The sequence below is a fragment of the Drosophila navojoa genome, chromosome 2, assembly GCF_054131105.1.
Source record: "Drosophila navojoa isolate 15081-1374.11 chromosome 2, UAZ_NAV_1.0, whole genome shotgun sequence".
NCBI classification, from domain to species: Eukaryota; Metazoa; Arthropoda; class Insecta; order Diptera; family Drosophilidae; genus Drosophila; species Drosophila navojoa.
The window spans coordinates 21,152,991-21,176,983 of record NC_142890.1 but is presented as its reverse complement, the minus strand read 5'-3'; the positions used below and the strand labels follow the sequence as shown (position 1 = coordinate 21,176,983).

The 23,993-nt window shown below is 41.0% G+C and overlaps 1 protein-coding gene across 7 annotated transcripts; it reads left to right on the top strand.

Moving 5' to 3' along the window:
• The first annotated feature begins 81 nt into the window (after nucleotides 1-81).
• Nucleotides 82-23,993, top strand: crb (cell polarity complex component crumbs). 7 transcript variants are annotated; one of them, XM_089257112.1, is made up of 14 exons: nucleotides 82-1,203; nucleotides 13,390-13,734; nucleotides 14,780-15,769; nucleotides 16,627-17,010; nucleotides 17,351-17,883; nucleotides 17,970-17,987; nucleotides 18,819-19,363; nucleotides 19,430-19,535; nucleotides 19,598-20,573; nucleotides 20,643-20,825; nucleotides 20,891-22,639; nucleotides 22,708-22,832; nucleotides 22,896-23,309; nucleotides 23,373-23,993. In XM_089257112.1, exons 1-14 carry the CDS (start codon nucleotides 945-947, stop codon nucleotides 23,601-23,603), a joined length of 6,858 nt encoding a protein of 2,285 aa, XP_089113238.1. In that variant the 5' UTR covers nucleotides 82-944; the 3' UTR covers nucleotides 23,604-23,993. The 7 variants fall into 7 exon arrangements, with proteins under 7 accessions (XP_089113238.1, XP_089113236.1, XP_089113247.1 ...); XM_089257110.1 differs by having other exon boundaries at nucleotides 17,946-17,987; XM_089257121.1 differs by lacking the exon at nucleotides 16,627-17,010 and adding an exon at nucleotides 15,951-16,151 and having other exon boundaries at nucleotides 17,946-17,987.

Genomic DNA, 23,993 nt, shown 5'->3' with positions numbered 1-23,993 from the left:
TGATTTGCCCATGGCTACCTGTTGTGCTCATATACTCATAATACCAGCCCGCTCACAGACAGTAGTTGTCTTTCTCACACACATTGTCAGCTAGGGATAAGTGCGAGCGCTCGAGCACGGCTGACTCAAAGTCTGCCTTCTACATGACAAACGAGCGCGCCATTCAGTTCGCATTTCGTTCTCGACCGTGTTAGACGTTTTTAGTTATTTGAGCGAACGCCGAGAGCTTTTGTTTATTTTGCCATTATATGCAGGTGTGCGCGGGTGTTAGTGACTGTGTGTGTTAGCCAATGCAAGCCAGAAACCGTGTATTGGTGGAGCAGCCAATGCTGCTTGCAGTTCAAAAGGGCACACAAAAGCGACGACCAGAAGAAGCAGCAGCAGAACAATACCTGATGGAAGGCAACAAAAACAGCATTTAAGCCAACTCGTTCGTTTATGTTTGTGCCTGTGTAAGTGAGCTTAAGTGCGTGTGTGTGTGTATTTGTTCTAACGAATACACAAACAAATCAAACTTCTTATAATGGCCAGCGCTATCCGTGAGTATTTGCCGTGTGCTCAATACTCATACTCAAATTCAAATTCAAATTCATATTCATGCTAGAAAGTGTCGCGTGCGAAAGTGTTGAAATAAAACCAGCAGCAGCAGTCGCGCACTTTTTTATATTGCAAAAAAAAAACTAAAACCTGTTCTAGACGCCAAGTGCAAGTAACACACACACACATACGCGCGTGAATCCATGTGTAAAGAGAGAAAAAGGCAATAAACAATAACCAAAACAAGTATCAAACGAAAGAAAACTGAAGCTCAATGTACGCTGCGATCCTTTAAACCAAAACATACATACATAACAAATAAAATAAAGTGAATTGAAAACCCTTCAATCTTTTGGGAAAAAGAAACAATAATTTGAAATTCTACGATTCCAATCCGAAAAACGATCATGGCTATGACTGCTGCGGCTGCCTATGCGTCAGCAACCGCCAACAATGCGCACGTCACACAACAGCAACAACAACAACAACAACAACGACGTCAACGAACAACAACAAATCAGCAGAGACAGCAGCGGCGACTGAGCCGTGCGCGCACGAAAAGCGCAGCTCAACTGAAGTCGACAGCGCAGTCGACTTTGCTGCTCAAGCGCGCTTGCTCAGCGCCCCAATGGATATTTCTCTTCATATTAATTTATTTAGCAACAGGTGAGTCTGTGTGTGTGAGCGCGCCTGCACATGGTCTGGACCTAAGTGTGTGAATATTGACAATCGTTCAAGTGTGTGTGTGAGCATATTTGAGATAGAAAGAGGGAGCGTGACCGAGAGCGAGAGAGCTGCTGTAATAACAACATAAATACATAAAATTTCATATGACACCATTGTGGGCTCCAATTTTCTGCTGAGCCACATACATACCTACGTATATATATATGTATGTATGTACACTTTTCGAGTGCATTGTGTTTGGGGAGAGTGTTAGCTGTAGTTGTTGTTCTTGTTTGTGTTATAATTGAGCTTATTGTTGCTTGTTTACAAAGCGACATGTGCCAATACCTGTAAAGAGGTCGGCGTAGGTCTTTCAGTAATAATACCTGAGCATAAATAGCTTTTGAATGAGTAACACTCAAAGCCGCTTGCATCAAAAAAATACTAATTGTCATTTAATACTGATTATTAAATTTATTGATTTGATATGAATAGATGATATATTTTCAAATCTCTGTTCACATTGAGTGATCTCTGCTCGAGTCTATGTATGTATGCTATATACAAGGAATATATAGGTTTAAATCATACATATATTAACAGATTTTGTAAAATTTTACTTTTGTGTAAATTCAATATAATATTTTTAGCTTCAAATGTTTGTTGAAAATATCTCCAATGTATTCTAATTTCATTTTCGGATAACTTATTTAGTTTTTGGACAAGCTAAAAAAGCTCGGTCAATATTGAACATTTAATACAGGCTAAAATTTACCCAGACAGTAAAATATATACTGGAGTCTATTTACATTCGATTTTTTACTTTGTTTACTTAACGAATAAACATTGTAAAAATCATAAATAGTTATTGTTTGCTTGCCAAGGTTGTTGAAGCTCGGAATAATAAATCTTAAAAAAATGACGCATAGATTTTATAAATATTTTTGCTGTGCATACACAGGCTTATCTACCTATCAAACAGACATATGTTTGCTTCCATTTTCTACTCGAGTACACACATCTCGATAATTTACAGGGTATAAAGATCAAATATAACTGTTTGCCTGGTCATCAACGTACATTGTGCAAAAGAGCGACCTCAAAAATGTATTTTTCTTTTATTATTAACAATACACACTTATGAATACATTAGATGCGTATGTATGCGTTTGTTTGTGTACTCACAATTTGTTGTTATGCGCGTATCTTATCTTAGCGGAAAGCAAAGTAATCGTAGCCACAACAAATGCATACGGCAACCGGCAACAGCGTTTGGTAATTTGATAAAGCCGCTATTGCTGGAGGCCAATCTTGGCATCTAGTTGTAACAGTTGCACTTGGGAAAAGCCCTCGCAATGATGATGCGAAGAAGAAGACGTGCAACAACAGCAAATGCAACAACAACAACTGGTTTTTCAGCCTCATCATAAAAACGTAGCTAACGTCGTCTCGTCGATCATCAAAGTCGGGTTTCCATTGAAATGCATCCTAAAGTGAAAATATACTTTATTTTCAGAGGAAAAATCGCAGCGCAGGTAATATTTACAAACGCACATACACACCTAGAGAAAATTACCTGTGCTACCTGCGTTGTTAACGTTAACAACACGTGACCTCGCGGAACCGCCGCGGACGTGGTTCCCTTGCTGCGGGTGCGGGTGCGGGTGTGTCACCCTCGGTCTGGTCAAGTGTTAAAGCGCAATCGGCCGGAACGCGTGTCCCATTCAGCCGCTGGGCCTACGCACCCGACTGACGGCCATTGCATGACGATGTCCATTAGTGCAAGTCGTCAATATAATGTATGCCATGTACTTAAAACTATATATACATGTACATAAATGTGTACATAAATGGGGTATATATAGACTAGAAGCTGAAAAAATTATGAATTGAAAGAAATGGATTAGATGATGAGGGCAGAAAAACAGATTAATCTTCTTATATAATTAGGAACCCTAGAAGTTTTACCTCAATTAACAAGGATCGCATATTAGGAATAGCTTATATATAATATCATATAACTAAAATATAGTCCTTGTATAGTTAAAAGAACATTTTAAATTTATTTGAGAGAAGTGTGCCATATTTACCCGAAAGCATATTAGAATAATTTATGAATACTAACTATTTTAGAATGTTACCTAATAGATTGGCCATGTCAAAAATAAATTATTGTTAGATATTTGCTTCGCTTATGATTTATATATTATGGCTATATAATATATTTGAATATTTAGGAATACTAAATGAAATTGATTGTTACTTAATAAGTTTCCCCATTTAAAAACACAATTTTACTAGATATTTGCGCTTGCATATATGCATAGATATAATTTAGTTATATATATCGTATTGGAATGATTAGGAATACTACAGGAAATTGCATATTATTAAACACGTTTTCCATTTTAACAATCAATTGTTTTTAGATTCTGCATATATATTAAATGTAAATATATAAAAATTGATTTATATATACATATATTGACAGTTTTTACCTTCATGTACATTCCCTTGATCGTTAAACTTTCATAATTGCATATGTTAAGGGCATATTTATTGTGTTTTGAAGAAAGGGCAGACTTACCTGTGCAGCGCTGCCAGTTTGCAGGCTTCAGCATCGGGTGCATCGATTTTCAAGCGCCTTGAGAAGACCACAAACCGCAAACAAATGAAATATTAAAATAAAGCAGAAACCAGACAAAAAAAAATAAAAAATAAACAAAAACCAAATTGAAATAAAACAAAATGCTCGCACATAATGAAAATGTCTCTGGCTACTTTCGCTTTTAGTTGGAAACAAATGTTTAAATTGTGGGCGTTGTTAAGTGTATCTGTTGTTGTTGTTGTTGTTGTTGCTGCTGCTGTTGTCATTGTCATTGTCTTTATCAGAGCCATCACGTAGCTGCGTTTTATCTGTCGCTATTTGCATACGCAGCGAACCGACCGCAACAGCCAGCCATTGGGCTTGACTCAGCCAAGTTAAAGCGTTCGCATCCGCACTGTGGAATGAAAACCTCACAAAATCGAAATAGAAAACATAATAGAAAGAAATGTGAAATTAATAGAGTGTGTATGATGGAGTCTAATAATAATAATAATAAATTAAAATGGCTTTGGGCACATTAAAAACATATTGATATTATTTAATAAAAAATTATATTTATTCTTAAAATAATATTTACAAAATTCAAAGCCATTTTTTATTGCGAAAGCTCTTCAAATATTTATCAGATATACATTAGTTACATGAAAGATAAAGTGAAGTAAGGCATGCTCTAACAAAGTTCCAGTTCCACTTTTCCCCCCATTTTCGACTGCTCTTTGTATCGAATTTCAGATTCTTCAACCCATGAGTCAGCACTGCATATTACCAAACAAACGAATAAAAAGTAAAATAAAATACAATAAAATAAAAGAGCTTCAAGGCTACAGAGAGTTTCGACATGTGTTTCGTATATTCTGGTTTTGATGAAATTCAGCTTCGGCTTTCCATTCCACAGTGCAACGCCCACCAATTGTTGCAGGCCCGTTCTTTTGACCGTTTTCGACAGTGTTTGTTCAGATTGTTCCGGACCGTGGCTGGGACCGGGGTCGGGGCCCGGGCACGGTCACCGGAAAAGATTCTCAGGCATTTTTCAACAGTTCATTGCTTTGTGCTACTTTGCCGAACGGGTCTTCTGGAGCGCTCGAACAGCAAGGGCTCTAACTGAGTTGCGTCCAATTGTTGTTGCTGCTGGCTGTTGGCTGTTGCTGCCACTGAAAACTGGTTCCCAGGCGAGTTGCGTTGACTGCGGCTGCGACTGCGGCTGCGGCTGCGGCGCCACCTCAGTGGTTCCACAGTGTGCCCAATTCTAAGCACTTTGGACGCATTGCTATTCCCAGAAACGTCTTAGCCCAACAACTCATACATAGATAAAAACGAGGTGGAGCACCGCCGACTAAAGGTTGCCAGTCCCGAATTTGAAGGTGGGCAACCGCTGGGCGTTTCGGGCGCGTTTCTCAAGCGTTTTCAGCGCGTTTGCGTTCATGTGACGCGACTATTTATCTGAATTAATTAGTTTTACTTCGCATGTGTGAATTGCTTTTGTTATAATCATCTACCTATTGTATAATAATACAGTCTAAGCAACGCAGCGTATTTATTTAAATATTTAAAACTTGTCTCGCATTCTTAGCAGCGCAGGCGGAAATTTGTGTGGGAACTATTTTGTTAGGATAGACTAGATTGGCTGCTTTCCGAGTTGGTGTTGCACAAACGATTACCAAGTGTGGAATATAATGCTATAGATCTCAAAGTGTTTGCCGTCCAATGGGAACAAGTCTCGCTCGTTTGCAGCTGCTTCGAACAAGAGATTCTTTTAAAGTTCACTTTTCTCCAACTGATAATAGTTGAACAAATGCCCATTTAAAAGCACTTAGTATGCGTCTTGACAAGTTCTTTTACACAAGTTTACACAGTTTTCTAATTTCTTTACATGTCGTGCAAGCAACTTGAAAATAATGATAAATAAGTTCCATTCACATAATTCAGTAAACGGTGATTTTTCATTTAATATACAAATAAAATAAACTCTTTCAAGCAATCCTAAAGTCTAGAGATCTATATCGATTTCTCTTTATCTCTATGTCTAGCTCTGCCTTTTGTTCTGTGCCTTTTCTTTGGGTAATATTATAGCTTCAAAGCATTTCGATAATCGCATTATCAACAAACTATAATTAAACAATAATCGCGACACGTTTTCACTTTTCCGAATCGAATAACGAACACTGAAACTGAAACTGAGCTCACAGAGCAACGCAACAATTAAATTGCAATTAAAAATGTTTTTCAAAATTAATAAACGAAATTGTTACTGCTATTGCTGTTAGCAAATTCAAGAAAAATGGCTAAAAAGTAAGAGCCCATCAGCGAAAGAGCCAAGCGGCATAAATAATTTATGCAACTGGGGAGCATCCGACAGCCAGTAATACAACACTTGAATACTCAGTGAAAAATGAAATTTATTCGTAGGCGTTTGCTACAAAAAAACAAAAATTAAAAGCTGAAAAGTATTTACAGCAGAAATTAAAAGCAATAACAACAAGGCCCGCAATAATAATAAAGCACAGTCTATCTGTGTGTGAGACTTTTTGTGATTGTGTGGGTTGTCTGTGAGGCAACCAATGGCAAAACAATTGAAGTATGACCAACCAAGAAGGAATGGCCAACAACGGCAAGCCGAATAGATCATGCACTTGCAGACATCATGAGACAGAGTCGTAGAAAGTTGATATACTTATGCAATATATATACTATATATGTGAAATACATTATAGTTGTCCGATTTAGTTGACACGTGCCAACTGCAGCTGAGACATAAAGTGACTGACTTGCCTCATATATAAAATACTTGTTTTAAGGGGTTTTGGACATTAACGTTTGACACACAAATTTAACTATTCATTGTAGAAAAGGCAATAAAGCTTGACGGCCCACTAAAATGTCTATTTAATTTAATGATAAAAAATACAATGCATTTCAAATTCCTAATTAAACTGAGCTTTGTTGCTGTACAATAAGATCTTAATCTTCTCGTGACAGTTTTTATTGCATCTCTCAGCTGAGTTGGAAGGAATACAAAACTATACTTGATCATATTAAAAGAAGTATGCAAAGATTTCTGCAATCTCTGTTAGCATCTGCAACTAGTATATATAAATAAAGCTGTAAATTTAGATTTAATATTAACTATATGAGTTACATATGTTTACATCTAAGTATAATAACCTCGGCAAGGGTATGTAAACGTAGCCAGAAAGGCAGCTAAGCAACGTTTGAGACTTTTGGTTGTTGTGGCCATTCGGTCAGCCAAAGGGTGGGTGGTGGCGCACAGGTCGAAGGGGGTTGAATGCTGAAAGAGATGGTTACTTGGAACTAACAGTTGCAATATCAACAACAACAGCAACAACAACAACAACAAACAACGGCTTAGAAAGTTGGGAGAGCACAAAAACCAAGACGAAAACGCTAGATCGGCAAAAATGAATACGAGACGGGCCGAAAACAGCTCACAAATCGCGACAAAAAAAACACGTCAAGCATGCACATGTCGACATGTGTAAGTGTGTGTGCGTGTGTGTGAGCCATGTTGCTTTTGGCTCATGTATATGCTGGCGCTGATTACTCATGCCACAGAGTGCAATGCAATGCAAATGCAAATGCAAAGGCAAAGCCCCAAAGCTGAGCTAATTTACATGTATGCATACTTATGCAAATTGCGCATATGTATGTGTGTGAGAGTTTGGCTAACTGGGTCTGACGCCTATGCTGAGATGGGCGTGGCAGGAGTCTATATAAGACAATTTTTGTTGTTTTCATTGTGTTCGAGTATTTAGCACAGTTTTTTAAACATTCCATTTGTATACATTTAATTTTTTCTTTCGAATTTTAATGATACGTGAAAATACTTTGGGGAAGTGGAAAATGCATCATAATGATATAACAGCATTAATGCATACATATGTAGCTCATGGGAAAATCTGTGTTTAGGCGAAAACCTAAAATGAAAGTAGAAACTCCCATTTGTGTTCGGGGGAAAAATGATTTATTAATAAAAAAACTTCTGGGGCTCGAAATAATGAGCAAATATTTGATATGCACGGGAACTTAAGGAAAAATAGCTGATATATGCATATATTGATTATTATATTAACAAAAAGTTTACTGATTTTGACAAGGGATTTTGTGAAATCTTTAGCCTGGCTTTGCCAGCAAAATGAATATATTAAAGCAAATATATTTTAAGAAAATTTTAAGTTTAGTTTCTTTGCATAAATATCTTTCTCTGGATGATTTAAATGATCTTAGGCTTTTACTTCAGCATATCTTCTTGATTGGAAATGTTGTTGATCAGACATAAATGTGGAAAGGCATTCTAAAACGTGTCTATTGTGACAATTGTTCATTGTATTATTATTCATGCTATTTGGTTAAAAATTCTGTGTTTGCCCATTAAGCTGGGAGTATTTAAATTTTTCTTTGTGGCTTTTTGACACGCCCAACTTAAAGCACAAAGCGATTTAGACATCATTAAGCTTCAACTTCGAAGTCAGTTTGAGACGGTTCCCAAAAAAACACAAGTCACATTGTTAAAGGATGGCTACCATATACCCTGCAATTTGAATGGACAACAACTATTTAATTAAAGAAATATATTAGTATAGTTTCAGAGCTCTATAGATTTATAAATAAGTATTGCTTCAATATAGTTTTTCGGGAATTTGTTGATAACTTAAATAGAAATAGAAACAATAAGCTTACGGATGAAAAAATCGTGCACAATATTAAACAAAAACTTTTATACGGATATAATGCTCTGTTTATATCTTTAATGCATACTATTTAGCTATAATACAGATAATTCAGTAATCGATGCTCGCATTTGCCCAAAACTATCATACCCGCTCTGCCCAATCGCGATCTTTACAGGGCATAAAGCAGCTATTAAATACTGTTTCTTTTATGGTACCGCTAAAAACTTAAAATTCGCTCGCTCTAAACTTAAGATCTCATCGTAGTCGCCGTCTCTGTCGGCCCATTGTCAATTCATTCACAAGTCGGTGAACAAGAAGCAGCAGAAGAGGTTAGAGAACAGTTGACGAAATGCGAAAACAAAAATTCTTCTTCTTATTTTTTTTCTTTGCTGTTTCGCATTTGAAACGTTTATGATTATGAAATTTCCGTTCCGTTCATTTACGGCTAAGCACAAAAGGCCAATGCTGTTATACAAAAGAGCATGTCGACACATACCGCATATATAATAAGTAATTCTCTTTTTTTTTCTCTTAATGGCATTTAAATACCCTGTAGACCTTAACACCGTATAAAGGTATGCCACGCTTTGCATAAATGTATGTGGAATTTCGATTAGTTTGCTGTTTATTGATTTAGAATTAAATAAAGTTCAAAGAGCGCTAAACTATAAACACTTATATAGAGTGAATATAAAATACTTTTTCAATATAATGAATAATTTTATAAAATATAAGGTCAATAATTTTTGTATTTTCAATTTTCCTTATCAAATTTTTACGATAATAAATTATAGGGTATTTCCTTTTGCTGTTGCATCTAGTTTTCAGCATTCTTACATTCATATTGTTTGCTTTTGAGTATTTTTCTGCACAGTTTCGTACGTGAGTATAATATAATTATGAGCTACTTTGACTACGGCTCAGTTACTGGCTCATTTACTTAGCAACGCGAGCGGGCACGAAGCTCTCAAAGCGCTGACACACAAATGCCAAACCCGAAAGCCTAAAACCAAAACGTTTCCAGCTCTGCTTAGAGCCCTCCATTTCCAACTGTCCGGCAAACGAAATCGCCTTTAAATGCGAATAAAATGTTTCAAATGCGGTGCAACAAAATCGATGGCCTCATAATGTCTACGCACCCCTCTCTCTCTCGCCCCTTTCTCGTATTGTAGTCGCCCTGAGCGGAGGTGCAGTCGCAAGCAGCCGTAGGAGGGTAGGGGTAGCAGCTACTAGGGCCAGTTCGAGGTCTGGTCAACGCTTTGCATGCAGTTTTGCACGTTTTGCTTTTTTGTAAGCGGTTTTCTAAGCCAACTGCCCTGTTAGTCAGTTAGGGCCATGGCAGGCCAAAAGTTCGAAGTTTAATAAGAAAAGTACAAACATACATACATACATGCATAAACTTGTATTTATAAAAATAATATACACATTTTAAATGGCAGTTTTTGTTCAGACATGTCAATTTTAGATTTATGACAAATCCCGTCGTCAGCCACTTAACACATATTCTAAACTGCAAATTGTATTGAGTCTTGTTTCGGACACAAGCAGCTATGACAGTCATTTCAATGGCATTGAAATTAGCGCGAAGAAATATATACCTACATACATACATATATACTCAGACAAATGTACATGTTATGTATATTTATATATTGACATTTATGTACATAAATAAGTTAATAGCCATGAAATACACGTATTTTGGCTGAAAACTTTCGAACGTTTCGTTTGCTATGAAACAAACTGCTTTCAGCAGTTTATATATATATGGTTATATAGATTTATTATTATTATGATTATAAGATAATATACAAACACAAAGAAAGATAAGTAAATAAAAATAATAAACAAATGACCAAGCTATAAAAACGTTTAAAAAGATATATTGCCAAGTTGAGATATTGCTCACTTTTTTTTAACGTCAGAGTAAAAGATAAAAATGTTTTATTTATTTTGTAAAAAATTTGGCTGGTGAATAAATGATAAAATAAATTTTATAGCACAAAAAATTAATTAAATTTTACATAGAAATAAATTATATAATTTACTTTTCATAAATATGAAAAGGTCAATCAATTTAAAACTGTTTAAAAATAATTAAAACCGAGATCTACATTAAATTTTTATACCCTGAACCCATTGAAAATGGGAAATCAGGGTATAATGGTTTTGTTAAAATGTATGTAACAGGCAGAAGGAGGCGTGGCAGACCCCACAAAGTATATATATTCTTGATCAGGGCGACGAGCTGAGTCGATTTAGCCCTGTCCGTCTGTCTGTCCGTCCGTCCGTCCGTCCGTCCGTCCGTCCGTCCGTCCGTCCGTCCGTCCGTCCGTCTGTCCGTATGTTTGAACGCGTCGATTTCAGAAGATACAAGAGCTAGAGACGTCAACTTTTTTTTAAAATGTCCGTATATATCACGCGGATATCGAGTTTATCACTAAAAAACGATAACTCATTCCGATACTTTTTTATCGATAAAAAACCTTATCGAAGATCAGTTTAAAAATTATATCTCCTACATCTTTCAAGCTACAGTCTCCAAATTTAAAATGTATATTAAGACGCATGTCATACAATTTCGGTTTTTGTTAAAATTTACCCCCCACCCCCAAATCCACCCCCTCACCCTCATCTTTGTAAAAGTCGTATATCAAATACTAGAGACTTGTGCTTCGGTATACACATACATTTAAACAATATGAATACGTTCTGAAAGTTTCATTACGATCGTACGTCTAGAAATTAAATTATTCAACAAATAAGTTCTCCTAATATTGCCAACACTGCCGCGCAACCCAAGCGCAATCGCCTGTATATGTGAGTGTGTGTGTGTGCGTGTATTTGTTTGCATGAGTGCGTGTGTGGGTGCTAATTATTATTGAAATATCAGTTGCTTGTAGGGTTCAGGGGATCTCGTAGTCGAGCAGTCTCGACTAGAGCTTTCTTACTTGTTGTATATTAAAATATTAAAATAATTATATATATACATATATATATATTTTTATACCCTGAACCCATTGAAAATGGGAAATCAGGGTATAATGGTTTTGTTAAAATGTATGTAACAGGCAGAAGGAGGCGTGGCAGACCCCACAAAGTATATATATTCTTGATCAGGGCGACGAGCTGAGTCGATTTAGCCCTGTCCGTCTGTCTGTCCGTCCGTCCGTCCGTCCGTCCGTCCGTCCGTCCGTCCGTCCGTCTGTCCGTATGTTTGAACGCGTCGATTTCAGAAGATATAAGAGCTAGAGACTTCAACTTTTTTTTAAAATGTCCGTATATATCACGCGGATATCGAGTTTATCACTAAAAAACGATAACTCATTCCGATACTTTTTTATCGATAAAAACCTTATCGAAGATCAGTTTAAAAATTATATCTCCTACATCTTTCAAGCTACAGTCTCCAAATTTAAAATGTATATTAAGACGCATGTCATACAATTTCGGTTTTTGTTAAAATTTACCCCCCACCCCTAAATCCACCCCTTCACCCTCATCTTTGTAAAAGTCGTATATCAAATACTAGAGACTTGTGATTCGGTATACACATACATTTTAACATTATGATTACGTTCTGAAAGTTTCATTACGATCGTACGTCTAGAAATTAAATTATTCAACAAATAAGTTCTCCTAATATTGCCAACACTGCAGCGCAACCCAAGCGAAATCGCCTGTATATGTGAGTGTGTGTGTGTGCGTGTATTTGTTTGCATGAGTGCGTGTGTGGGTGCTAATTATTATTGAAATATCAGTTGCTTGTAGGGTTCAGGGGATCTCGTAGTCGAGCAGTCTCGACTAGAGCTTTCTTACTTGTTTAACATTAGCCCTGAAATGAAATGTATAATAATTAAATTGTAACATTGAAATTTGAGCAAATTTATGTCAAGTCAGGGTTTAGGGCAGGGAGTTCGCGTTAAAGGGCCAACAACCTTCTTTTAACGGTGTGCCCTGGCTAACCTTTTTCTCACCTTTTTAGCACGTACCTTTGGCCAGGTGACACAGATGTTTTGAGCTACCAAGAAACCTACAAGGCGAGAAAGACTTGACAAAGATTTGTGACTTTCAAAGTGTAGACATGAAAACATTTACTTGCCCACATTTATGTTAATCAATTGTTCAGCTCTGTGAAATTATTTAAAAATAACTGTATCAACACTATTCAATATTCATCAGCTGATGAATGATTAATTTCGTAAGCGCATGTGAGTTGCGAATGAAACGGAAGGCAGAAACCGTCAATCATTAATTACTGTTTCATGTTTCTAAAAATTTGCCTTATCGGCTTCCTAAGTACAACTTTCTTTCTCGTAATTTCAACTTTTGCAGCGGCGCGAGATGAAGAAACTGGCTTATGTTTTGATTTTGCTTATTTCTTTACGGCTTGTGCACTCGCTGGTTTGTTGTTGGCTGCTTTTGAAAAGCTTTAAACTTTAAGGAAAACACTTGAAGTGAGCGTAGCGTGTGGTTGCGGATAGTGCCGGCTGCTGCCGGTGGTGCTGGTGCTGGTGCTGGTGCTGGTGGTGCTGCCACTCGAGCACGCACATGTGGTGAGGCAGAGGGGGGCGAGGCGAATCGATTCTGTGCCGCCAGCGCAAATGAAAGTTGTGCGCGAAATGGTTTGTTGGGTGCCGCTGCTTAACATTTGCTGCCATCTCTTCTAATTTGGTCAATGCTGGTTCACTTTAGCGCCGCTAAGACAGTAAACCAATGGGCCAATCGCTAAATTAGCCATGTGCCCAATAAGCGCAAATGCGACAAATGAGGAAGTCCACGAAGTCTCTTTAGTCCATTCAAATGCGATTACCGGCCGCCTGGCCTTGTATCAAATCGTAGCTAACCTTAATTTTCTCTCTCACTCTGTATTTCTCGGCTCTCTGACAGATGTTGCCCCGGTGGAGGTGCACGCGAAGGAGGCGTATTTCAATGGATCCGCCTATCTGCGCCTGCAGACGCCGATGACCACCTGGGACCACTCGGCGATCAGCTTCCGCTCGTGCCGCGGCGGCGAAATACTCGCCCAGCAATATAACAAAAACTCAATTGTAATCTCAGTGCTCAACGATTTCCTGCAAGTCTCGCTGGCCGGCCCGGCCGTGATTGGACTCAACAATCGCTTGGATGTCAGATTGCCCTACCAACTGTTGGACAATCGCTGGCATACGCTGCAGTTCAAGTACGAGTACGGCAATCTCTATTTGCATGTGGATCGTGAGGCAATTATCTTTGGTAAGTGATTATCTTTCAATTCATTCCGTGAAATGATACCAACAATGAAAAGAAATTGCGGTCGAACAGACAGCAAACATCCCACAGACCACATTCCAGTTAAATTTGTGGAAGCTTTCCGAACCCTAGGAATATATAAAATCTGAAAATGAGCAATTATTTAACTATTTTTATTAAATATCAAATAAAAAGAAACTATTTTTTCTATTAATTATTAAATAAAACTATTTCTTTATATTTAAATTTTATTAAATATTTATAAACAAATTATAATGATAATTTGGACACAAAATATCCGTTAGATAGTGGCTTTTTTCGAAATTTCTGCTTTTAGTTAAAAGTAAATAACAATGCGGCCTAAAAAATAAATTGACTTAAAACCCACAACATTTTTTTTTTTTTTTTTTTTTTTCAAAAACCTAATTCACTTCCATGCGGAAAGTCGTTAATTAAGCTAAAGCAAATTCAAGTTAAAATCAGAGCTGACGTGACTAGTCTTGCGGATTAAGCTTTTGCTTTTAATATAAATAAATATTTAAATTTATAATTTAAAATCAGGCAATTATAATGTAAATGCTAATATATTTTATTTATTTTTGTAAAAATTTTGGCATAAATGCGATAGGCTTTATAAGAAAAGCAAATTTGTTTTTTTTTTTTTTTTTTTTTTTATAACTAAGTTTATGATATTTTTAAATTATTATTTAATTTTTTATTTTTTAATTTCTATTTTTTTGTTTACCAATAATTTTATTTATTTATTTATTTATATAACAACTATTTAATATTTGTTTTATTTGATCGTGAGAGAATGTTTAAATTATTTGTTAGAAGAGCCTGCTCTACGTGATCTAAGAATTTGGCGTATATCCACGTCCCTTTACATTGAATGCCTATGAATATTGAGGGTGAAAATGGAATCGTTTCGCTTTATATTTTAAGGCAATTAACTGCAATTGCAAAAACTATTTGACTACCTTAAGTTAAATATGCAAAATAGTTCTTAATCGATCTGTCTGTTTCACCTTTCCTTTCGTAATTGCAGCTAATTCGACGTACAATAGCCAGTTCCTTACCAATCAGGACATTGGCAACGAGTTGGCCATATTGATATTGGGCAACTCGTTCTCGGGCTGCCTGCTGGACGGACCTGGACTGCAGTTCGTGAACGCCTCCAAGCAGAACGCCGTGTTCGGTGTCTGTCCGCTGTCGTATGGGCCGTGCAGCGAGCACGAAACATTTACACGGCTGCAGGATAACTATTGCCTGAACGATCCCTGCATGGGCCATGGCACCTGCACCTCGAATGCCGATGGCTACGAGTGCCGCTGCACGGCCCGCTATTCGGGCAAAAACTGCCAGAAGGACAACGGATCGCCGTGTGCCAAGAATCCGTGCAACAACGGCGGCACCTGCCGCGAGAACTCACGAGGCGACTATCAATGCGTGTGCCATGCGAATCACAGTGGAGAGCACTGCGAGACGGAGGTGAACATACATCCGCTGTGCCAGTCGAATCCCTGTTTGAATAACGGCGCCTGCGTTGTGCTGAGCGGCAGCTCCAGCCCCACCTGCGAGTGTGCCAAGGGCTATACGGGGGCGCGTTGCGAAATCGACATGGACGAGTGCGCCTCGCAGCCCTGCCAGAACAACGGCAGCTGCATCGATAGCGTCAATGGATTCAGCTGCGACTGCACCAACACCGGCTACGTCGGCGCCTTCTGCCAGACAAACATTGACGAGTGCGAGGACAATCCGTGCCTGAACGGCGGCCGGTGCTTCGATACGTACGGCAGCTACACCTGCCAGTGCCAGGACGGCTGGCACGGCGACATCTGCGACAAGCCCATCAGCTGCCAGACGCAGCAGTGCCTCAACGGCGGCACCTGCGTCGACAAGGCCATCGGCTTCCAGTGCATCTGTGCGCCCGAGTACAGCGGCGAGCTCTGCCAGCTGGGTCCCAGCTGTGCCCAGCAGTGTCCCATCGATTCGGAGTGTGTTGGCGGCGTGTGTATGTGTAAGCCAGGAACTTCGGGTGAGTACTTGATGGCTCTTTATGTAGGCCTCCTTATGGGTTCAATGGTTCATGGTGTGGCGCATGTAATTGCTTAGTTTGGGGCTTAGCTTTCCAGCGTGGGTATCATAATGATTATCAAATATATATCTCCCTCTCTATCTCTCTTCTCCCTCTGTACACATTTGAAATCTAACAAAAGCTTCCACTTTGGCGCTGCCAACTTCGCTTGAATTGTACTTGGCCTTGCATGGTAGGGCAGAGGGTGTGGGCGCGGGCGAGGGCGAAGGCGAAGGCGAGAGCGAGGGTGAAGGAGAACTAAGCGCTCTGTGCGCCAGTGGCAAGAAGAAGCGTTACATATCACCCGAGTGGCTGAAGCGCAAGCGTTGTGAACTCAAATTAAGTAGGTCTATAGTAAAGATGTACAGAAACCCAGCCACAGTATAGAGCTTGCTCCCATATAAATATAATATATATGAATTTGCCCTTTCCACAACATTTATAATAATAAAACAAATATTAATTAGAACAAAGCAAATACAAATAGATTATAAAGGCAATATATACCAATTATATTTGAGCTAGAAGAAAGTCTGCTTCACTGGTATTATTTAAACCAGAATCTAAATTTTCTTCAATAGGTAAAAAATCCGAATAGAAACTTAGTTCGTGAGCTAGAAACACATTGATCTCATCAACATTTAGCCTTTAAACATATTTAACAACAAATTTTGATAAAATGCTTGAACTAATATTCAATTACCATACACACACACACACACGCATAAACAAATACACCTACATCTAATTAACTTATTGGCTGGACAAATATAACTATGCTCTATATGTATATATGGCTATGCGACTTATGTATGTAGGCCCAATTGGTCATTGCCTGCCGACAACAACAACAACCACACCGACACCTGAACAAGCAACCCCAACAACACCAACAACTACAACAACAACAACAACAACAAGAAAAACGCTAATCACAAACCCAGCTATTCCCACAATTGCAACAACAACTTATACTACCACCAAAAAACCTTCAATAACCAACACAACCAGAACAGCAACAGCCACAACAACAACAACAACAACAGAAAGTAAACAAAACAAACAACAACAACAACAACAATTAGCACAAAACCAACGCTCGGCCTCCCTGAATGCATGTCCCCAAGAAAATTGCTTGAACGGTGGCACCTGCCTAGGATATAGTAACAATTATACCTGTATATGTGCTAGTGGATACACAGGTTTGGCAACAACAACTATCACAAAGGGTTGCACTGCAAGTCCTTTAACTATCATAGTGTATGAACTAAATATTTAACGTGAATGAATTAATTGTAGTCGAATTTCGCTTGAATGAGCTGCTTAACCTCTGCAACTTGTGGTGCAACCCTCGATATATTAACTGTAAATATAAATATATACATATATAGACTTATTTAGTACTTAGTGTATTCTATTGCATTATATTAACTGTAAATATAAACATACTTAGACTCGTAGAACACTTCGATCTAAGAGTAGAGCTTTGGTGCAGTTGGTAAGGGAAGCAAATTAACATTAAAATTTAATTTCGATATTCAGGTTACAATTGTCAGCAGAGCACGGGCGATGGCGCCAACGCCTTGGCCTTGACGCCCATCAACTGCAATGCCACGAACGGCAAATGCCTGAATGGCGGCACCTGCTCAATGAATGGCACCCATTGTTACTGTGCCGTTGGCTACTCGGGCGACCGCTGCGAGAAGGGGGAGAACTGTTCGCCCCTCAACTGCCAGGAGCCGATGGTCTGCGCCCAGAACCAGTGCATCTGCCCGGAGAACAAGGTGTGCAACCAGTGCGCCACACAGCCCTGCCAGAATGGTGGCGAGTGCCTCGATCTGCCCAACGGCGACTACGAGTGCAAGTGCCAGCGGGGCTGGACGGGTCGCAATTGTGCCAACGATGTGGACGAGTGCATGCTGCAGCCGAAGATCTGCGGCAACGGCATATGCAAGAACGAGAAGGGCTCCTACAAGTGCTACTGCACGCCCGGATTCACGGGCATCCACTGTGACTCCGACGTGGACGAGTGCCTCAGCCATCCCTGCCTGCACGGCGCCACGTGCCACAACAAGGTAAGTGTTTCGAAACGATCTGCACGGCACAGAAGCGTCGCCAGTTACTAAAATGTGATTAGTTGTTTTTCTTTAAATACGGAAAGCATCGGATATTGAGACAAGTGAGTGGGGCATTACGGGTCTGTGTGCGATCGGAAAATACTAAAAGCTATAGAACTTTTAAGCATATACAGCCAGCTAATCTCAAAATTGCAAGCTGCTCTCAAGGAATTTATCATATAACAATCTCCTCAGCAAACACGAAATATTATCACATTAAATTCGATAGAAAATCAACAAGTTTTAATAAAACATTCATTAGAGACGAATTATCCCATTAAATTGCTTGTTGATTATTTTTTGTTTCCTTATCTGATAGTCACAGCTTATTGCTCCCTCTAGTCTATTGTTTATAATAACCCTTCAGTACAATCATAATATCTGTACTTGTAGCTTAGACAACATCTCTAATAATTTTCCCCATTAAAATTTATTTTTTGCCTCTTCCATTTCCATAGATTTTAATTTCTATATATACGATTTAAAATAAATTGTGTTTATTATTTATTTTACTTCATAGCCTGCCTATAAATTTATTCAATTTCCTTAATATGCAAAAATTTTTTAAAAAATATATATTATTAAATTAAAATATAAAATATATTATTAAATTAAAATTATTATATATATTTCCCTATTTATTCTTTTCTTTGTTCTACTGTAAGACAATTACTCCAAAAAATAAATTAAAAAAAATAATTAAGAGCTAGTTTATCCCATTTAGAATCGATTTTAGTTAAAGGAACTTGCTTTCCATGCTGCCCCTCAGTAGTTCATACACCAATTACTATAAATAAACGAAAATCTATTAGAAACCATAATCGAAAAGAAATTTTTTACCTTTGCAAAACTTTTATTGATAAACCATATTCAATTCTCTTCATCCAAACAAGATCAATGCCTACGAATGCGACTGCAAGCCGGGCTACCAGGGAGAGAACTGTGAGATCGATATAGACGAGTGCATCAGCAATCCATGCTCGAATGGCTCCACTTGCATTGACATGATTAACAATTTCACGTGCTCCTGCATACCCGGCATGACGGGACGGATCTGTGACATTGACATCGATGACTGTGTCTCGGCGCCCTGCCTCAACAATGGGCTCTGCATCGACGAGCTGGGTGGCTTCCACTGCGACTGCAGTGGCACCGGCTACGAGGGCAAGAACTGCGAGCTGAATATTGATGAATGCGTGTCGAATCCCTGCACGAACGGCGCCAAGTGCATTGATCAGGTGAAGGACTACTTCTGCGAATGCCATGCGGGCTACAAGGGCAAGAACTGTGAGCAGGATGTCAATGAGTGCGAGAGCAATCCCTGCCAGTACAACAGCACCTGCTTGGAGCGCTCCAACTCCACGCTGTATCAGCTGAGCAGAGTCATGGACTTGCCGCGAGTGTTTAGCCAGCCCTTCAGCTATGAGAATGCCAGCGGGTGAGACCAGAAAATGAAGCAAACAAAACCAAAGTGAATAGTTTAATATAATGTCTAATTATACAGCTATGAATGTGTGTGCGTGCCGGGCATCATTGGCAAAAACTGTGAGATCAATATCAACGAGTGCGAGAGCAATCCCTGCACGAAGCATGGCACCTGCAATGACGGAGTAAGTGCATGCAATCAAATGTCAATAAGAAAACCCCAATTTAACCTATATTCATCTATCAGATCGGCACCTATACTTGTGAGTGCGATCCGGGCTTTGAGGGCACCCACTGTGAGATCAACATTGACGAATGCGATCGCTATAATCCCTGTCACAATGGCACCTGCATCGACCAGATTAACGACTACGATTGCGACTGTGACGCCAACTTCGGGGGCAAGAATTGTTCGGTGCCGCTGATTGGCTGCATCAGTGGACCCTGTCTGAATGGCGGCACCTGTCATCCCTTCCTGGTGAACGAAACAATACACCTATTCAACTGCTCCTGCGAGCATGGCTTCCAGGGCGACACCTGTGAGAAGACCACGACGCTCTCAATGGTTGTCAGCAGCCTGATAACTGTGAAGACGCAACGCGACGAGGGCTACGACATCAATTTGCAATTCAAGACAACGCTGCCAAACGGCGTGCTTGCCTTCGGCACATCCGGCGGACAGAACGAACCGGTTAGCTACATCCTGGAGCTGATCAATGGACGGCTGAATCTGCACTCATCGCTGCTGAACAAATGGGAAGGTGTGTTCATTGGCTCCAAGCTGAACGACAGCAACTGGCACAAAGTGTTTGTGGCTATAAACACCTCTCACCTTGTGCTGTCCGCCAACGATGAGCAGGCCATCTATCCGGTTGGCTCCTACGAGACGGCCAACAACAGCCAGCCCTCGTTTCCGTTGACATATCTGGGCGGCACCATACCCAACTTGAAGTCCTATCTGCGCCACTTGACGCATCAGCCGTCCAGCTTCGTGGGCTGCATGCAGGATGTTGTCGTCAATGGCAAATGGATCTTCCCCGACGAGCAGAACGATCAAGACACGAACAGTGAGAGTACGAAGCTGTCGTACGTTCAGAGCGGCTGCCCGCGCACGGAGCAATGCAGACCAAATCCATGTCACTCAAATGGCGAGTGCACAGATCTATGGCACACCTTCGCCTGCCACTGTCCCAGACCGTTCTTTGGGCATACGTGCCAGCACAGTAAGTGAACGCTTGCATATCCCAATGAATGCTGGGAATAACATTGACTTTAATCCGCAATCTTATTAGATATGACCGCTGCAACATTCGGACACGAGAATACGACGCACTCGGCTGTGATTGTGGAGACGACAGACGTAGCCCGACGTGCCATACGCTCTATTTTGGACATATCCATGTTTATACGAACGCGCGAGCCCACGGGTCAGGTCTTCTACTTGGGCAGCGATCCCCGCAAAATGCCAACAAAGAGTGAGTACTTAAATAGGAGTAAATAGTTACAAGGAGTACTAAACTAAAATCTCAATTTCATTCAGACGTTGGCGACTCGTATGTGTCAGCTAAACTGCATGGCGGCGAGCTGCTGGTGAAAATGCAGTTTAATGGCACGCCCGAAGCGTACACGGTGGGTGGACAGAAGCTGGACAATGGCTACAATCATCTAATTGAGGTGGTGCGCAATCAGACCCTGGTGCAGGTCAAGCTCAATGGTACCGAGTACTTCCGCAAGACGCTGTCGACGACAGGTCTGCTGGATGCACAGGTGCTTTACTTGGGTGGTCCGGCGCCAACACGCGAATCCCTGCTGCCAGCCAGCACTGAGCCGGGTCTAGACGAGACTAGCGTCGCCGTTAGTAGCACTGCGGGCAGCAAGGACATGGACGACAGTAAGGATTACTTCAAAGGCATCATTCAGGATGTGAAAGTGAGCAACGGCTCCCTCAACATGATCGTTGAGATGTATCCCCTGAATGTGACCGATGTGAATGTGAACGCCAAGCCATTTGGAGCAGTCACCATTGACCGCACCTCGGTGCTGCAGGGCGAGGTGTCCGACGACTTGTGCCGCAAGAACCCGTGTAAGCACAATGCCGAGTGCCGGAACACATGGAACGACTACAGCTGTAAATGCCCGAACGGTTACAAAGGCAAGGACTGCCAGGAGATTGAATTCTGTCAGCTGGTTCCCTGTCCCGGCGGCAGCGTCTGTCAGAATCTGGACGATGGCTACGAATGCTTAACCAATATCACATTCACGGGTCTGGAACATTCGCCACTGGCCTTCTCCTACTTCAAGGAACAGCTGCCAGATGAGATTGGCGTGACCAAGCAGCCGCCACTGAAACCGATCATTGAGATTGCCTATCGCACGCGCGCCGGCGGCACTCTTCTCTTCATTGACAACCAGGATAGCTTCTTTGAAATCGGCGTCAATGGTGGTCGGGTCACTGTTACCTGGAAACTGACGCAGTTGCATATCGGTGAGTCTGGACGCTTTGAGAAGGATAATACGGATGGCGAATGGAGCCGCATTTACTTGCGTGCGCACAACGGTAAACTGGAAGGTGGTTGGAAGGGCTGGGAGTCGATGGTGGATCCCACGCCCGGTTTCTCCACGGACATCGATCAGGCAGCATTCCAGGAGCTGCTCTCCAGCAGCACACAAGTCTATTTGGGCGGCATGCCTGAGTCGCGTCAACTGCGTGGCTCCACGCAATCCTCGCAGCAGGGCTCCCAGTTCAAGGGCTGCCTGGGTGAGGCGCGTGTTGGTGACTTGCTGCTGCCCTACTTCTCTAATGCCGAGCTGTATCCACACACTGAGAATGTGTCCGTGCAGCTGCAGGCGCAGTTCCGCCTCAACTCGACCCGGCCCGAGGAGGGCTGCATTCTGTGCTTCCAGGTGGACTGCAAGAACAACGGTTTCTGCAATGCGCCAACCGAGGAGTACGCGTGCACCTGCCCAGCGGGCTACGAGGGCGACGACTGCGGCACAGACATTGACGAGTGCCTCAACACCAATTGCGAAAACAATGCCACCTGCATCAACCTTGTGGCCGATTTCCACTGCAAGTGCCTGCCCGGCTTCGAGGGGCGCTACTGTGAGCAGAACATTGACGAGTGTGCCGGCCAGCCCTGCCACAATGGCGGCAACTGCACGGATCTGATTGCTGCCTACCGCTGCGACTGCCCTGACGAGTACACGGGTCCACAGTGCAATGCTCTGAAGCAGATGACCTGCGAGAATGAGCCCTGCCGCAATGGATCGGGCTGCGAGAATGGATTTAGTGAGTATCTAAGGATTCATTTGTTAAGACTATTCAGTTATAAATCTAAACCGTTCTTTACTTTTTAGATGCTCAAACCGGAAATAACTTTACCTGCACTTGCTCTATGGGCTTTGAAGGTGCACTCTGTGACACGCCCTTCTGTGAGCTGACTCCCTGCCTCAACGGAGGCCTTTGTCTCACTACAGATGGCGTAAGTGCATACTAATTAATGTTCGATATATAGTAATTATATTATGCAAATATTCATTTACAGATACCCAATTGCAAATGCAGCCTGGGCTATACGGGACGCCTTTGCGAGGAGGAGATCGACGAATGCGCCTCGAATCCCTGCATGAATGGCGGCAAGTGCCACGACCTTGTGGGTGACTATGAATGCGACTGTCTGGCCACTGGCTTCGATGGCGTGCATTGTGAAAACGATATAAACGAATGCGTCCAGGAAGTGAAGTACTGTGGAGAGCTTGGCCGGTGCATAAATAAGCCGGGTAGCTTCAAGTGCATTTGCCAAAAGCCCCACTGTGGCGCCTTCTGTAACTTCACCGATCCATGCAATACCCCAAACATTTGCGCCAATGGCGGACAGTGCGTGGAGAACTGCGGCGAAGAGGCGGATTACTACTGCAATTGCACCGAAGGTTTCATGGGCAAGAACTGCACAGCGCCGGTATGTAAAGAGAGAAGCAAATTTAAATGCCTAACTCTAAAATACACTTATTTATATTTGCAGATAATGGCCAAGGAGGATGGCCCATCGACGACAGACATTGCCATCATTGTCATTCCAGTGGTTGTAGTCCTGTTGCTGATTGCTGGTGGGCTGCTGGGCACGTTCTTGGTAATGGCACGCAACAAGCGCGCAACGAGAGGCACCTACAGTCCCAGTGCTCAGGAGTATTGCAATCCTCGGCTAGAAATGGACAATGTGCTCAAGCCGCCTCCGGAGGAACGGCTAATTTAGTTAACATACAAATGCCTCAATATGAACAAGAGATATTTTAAAAATCCGCCCATATAAGTACAATACGCTCCCGTACTAAGTTTTCTTTTGTACTAAGTTCGTCTTTATAAGGTGCTCGCAAAGCAACAACCAGGCTTCCACAGAGCAACTCTCCCCATTCACACACAGTTGAATTTGATGCCGACGCTTTAGTTAGTTAAAAATGCAGCTTTCTATTTATTGTAGCATGTAGTTTGTATGGCAATCACTTTATAGTCGTTATATAGTTACAGTTTAGACTCAGTATTCGATATAATTGAGCAGAATAAACCGAGTATATCTAATAAAAAGCTGCGAACAAAGCTGTGCTGTACACTGAAACATAAGCACTCGATACGAAAATGAAATGAA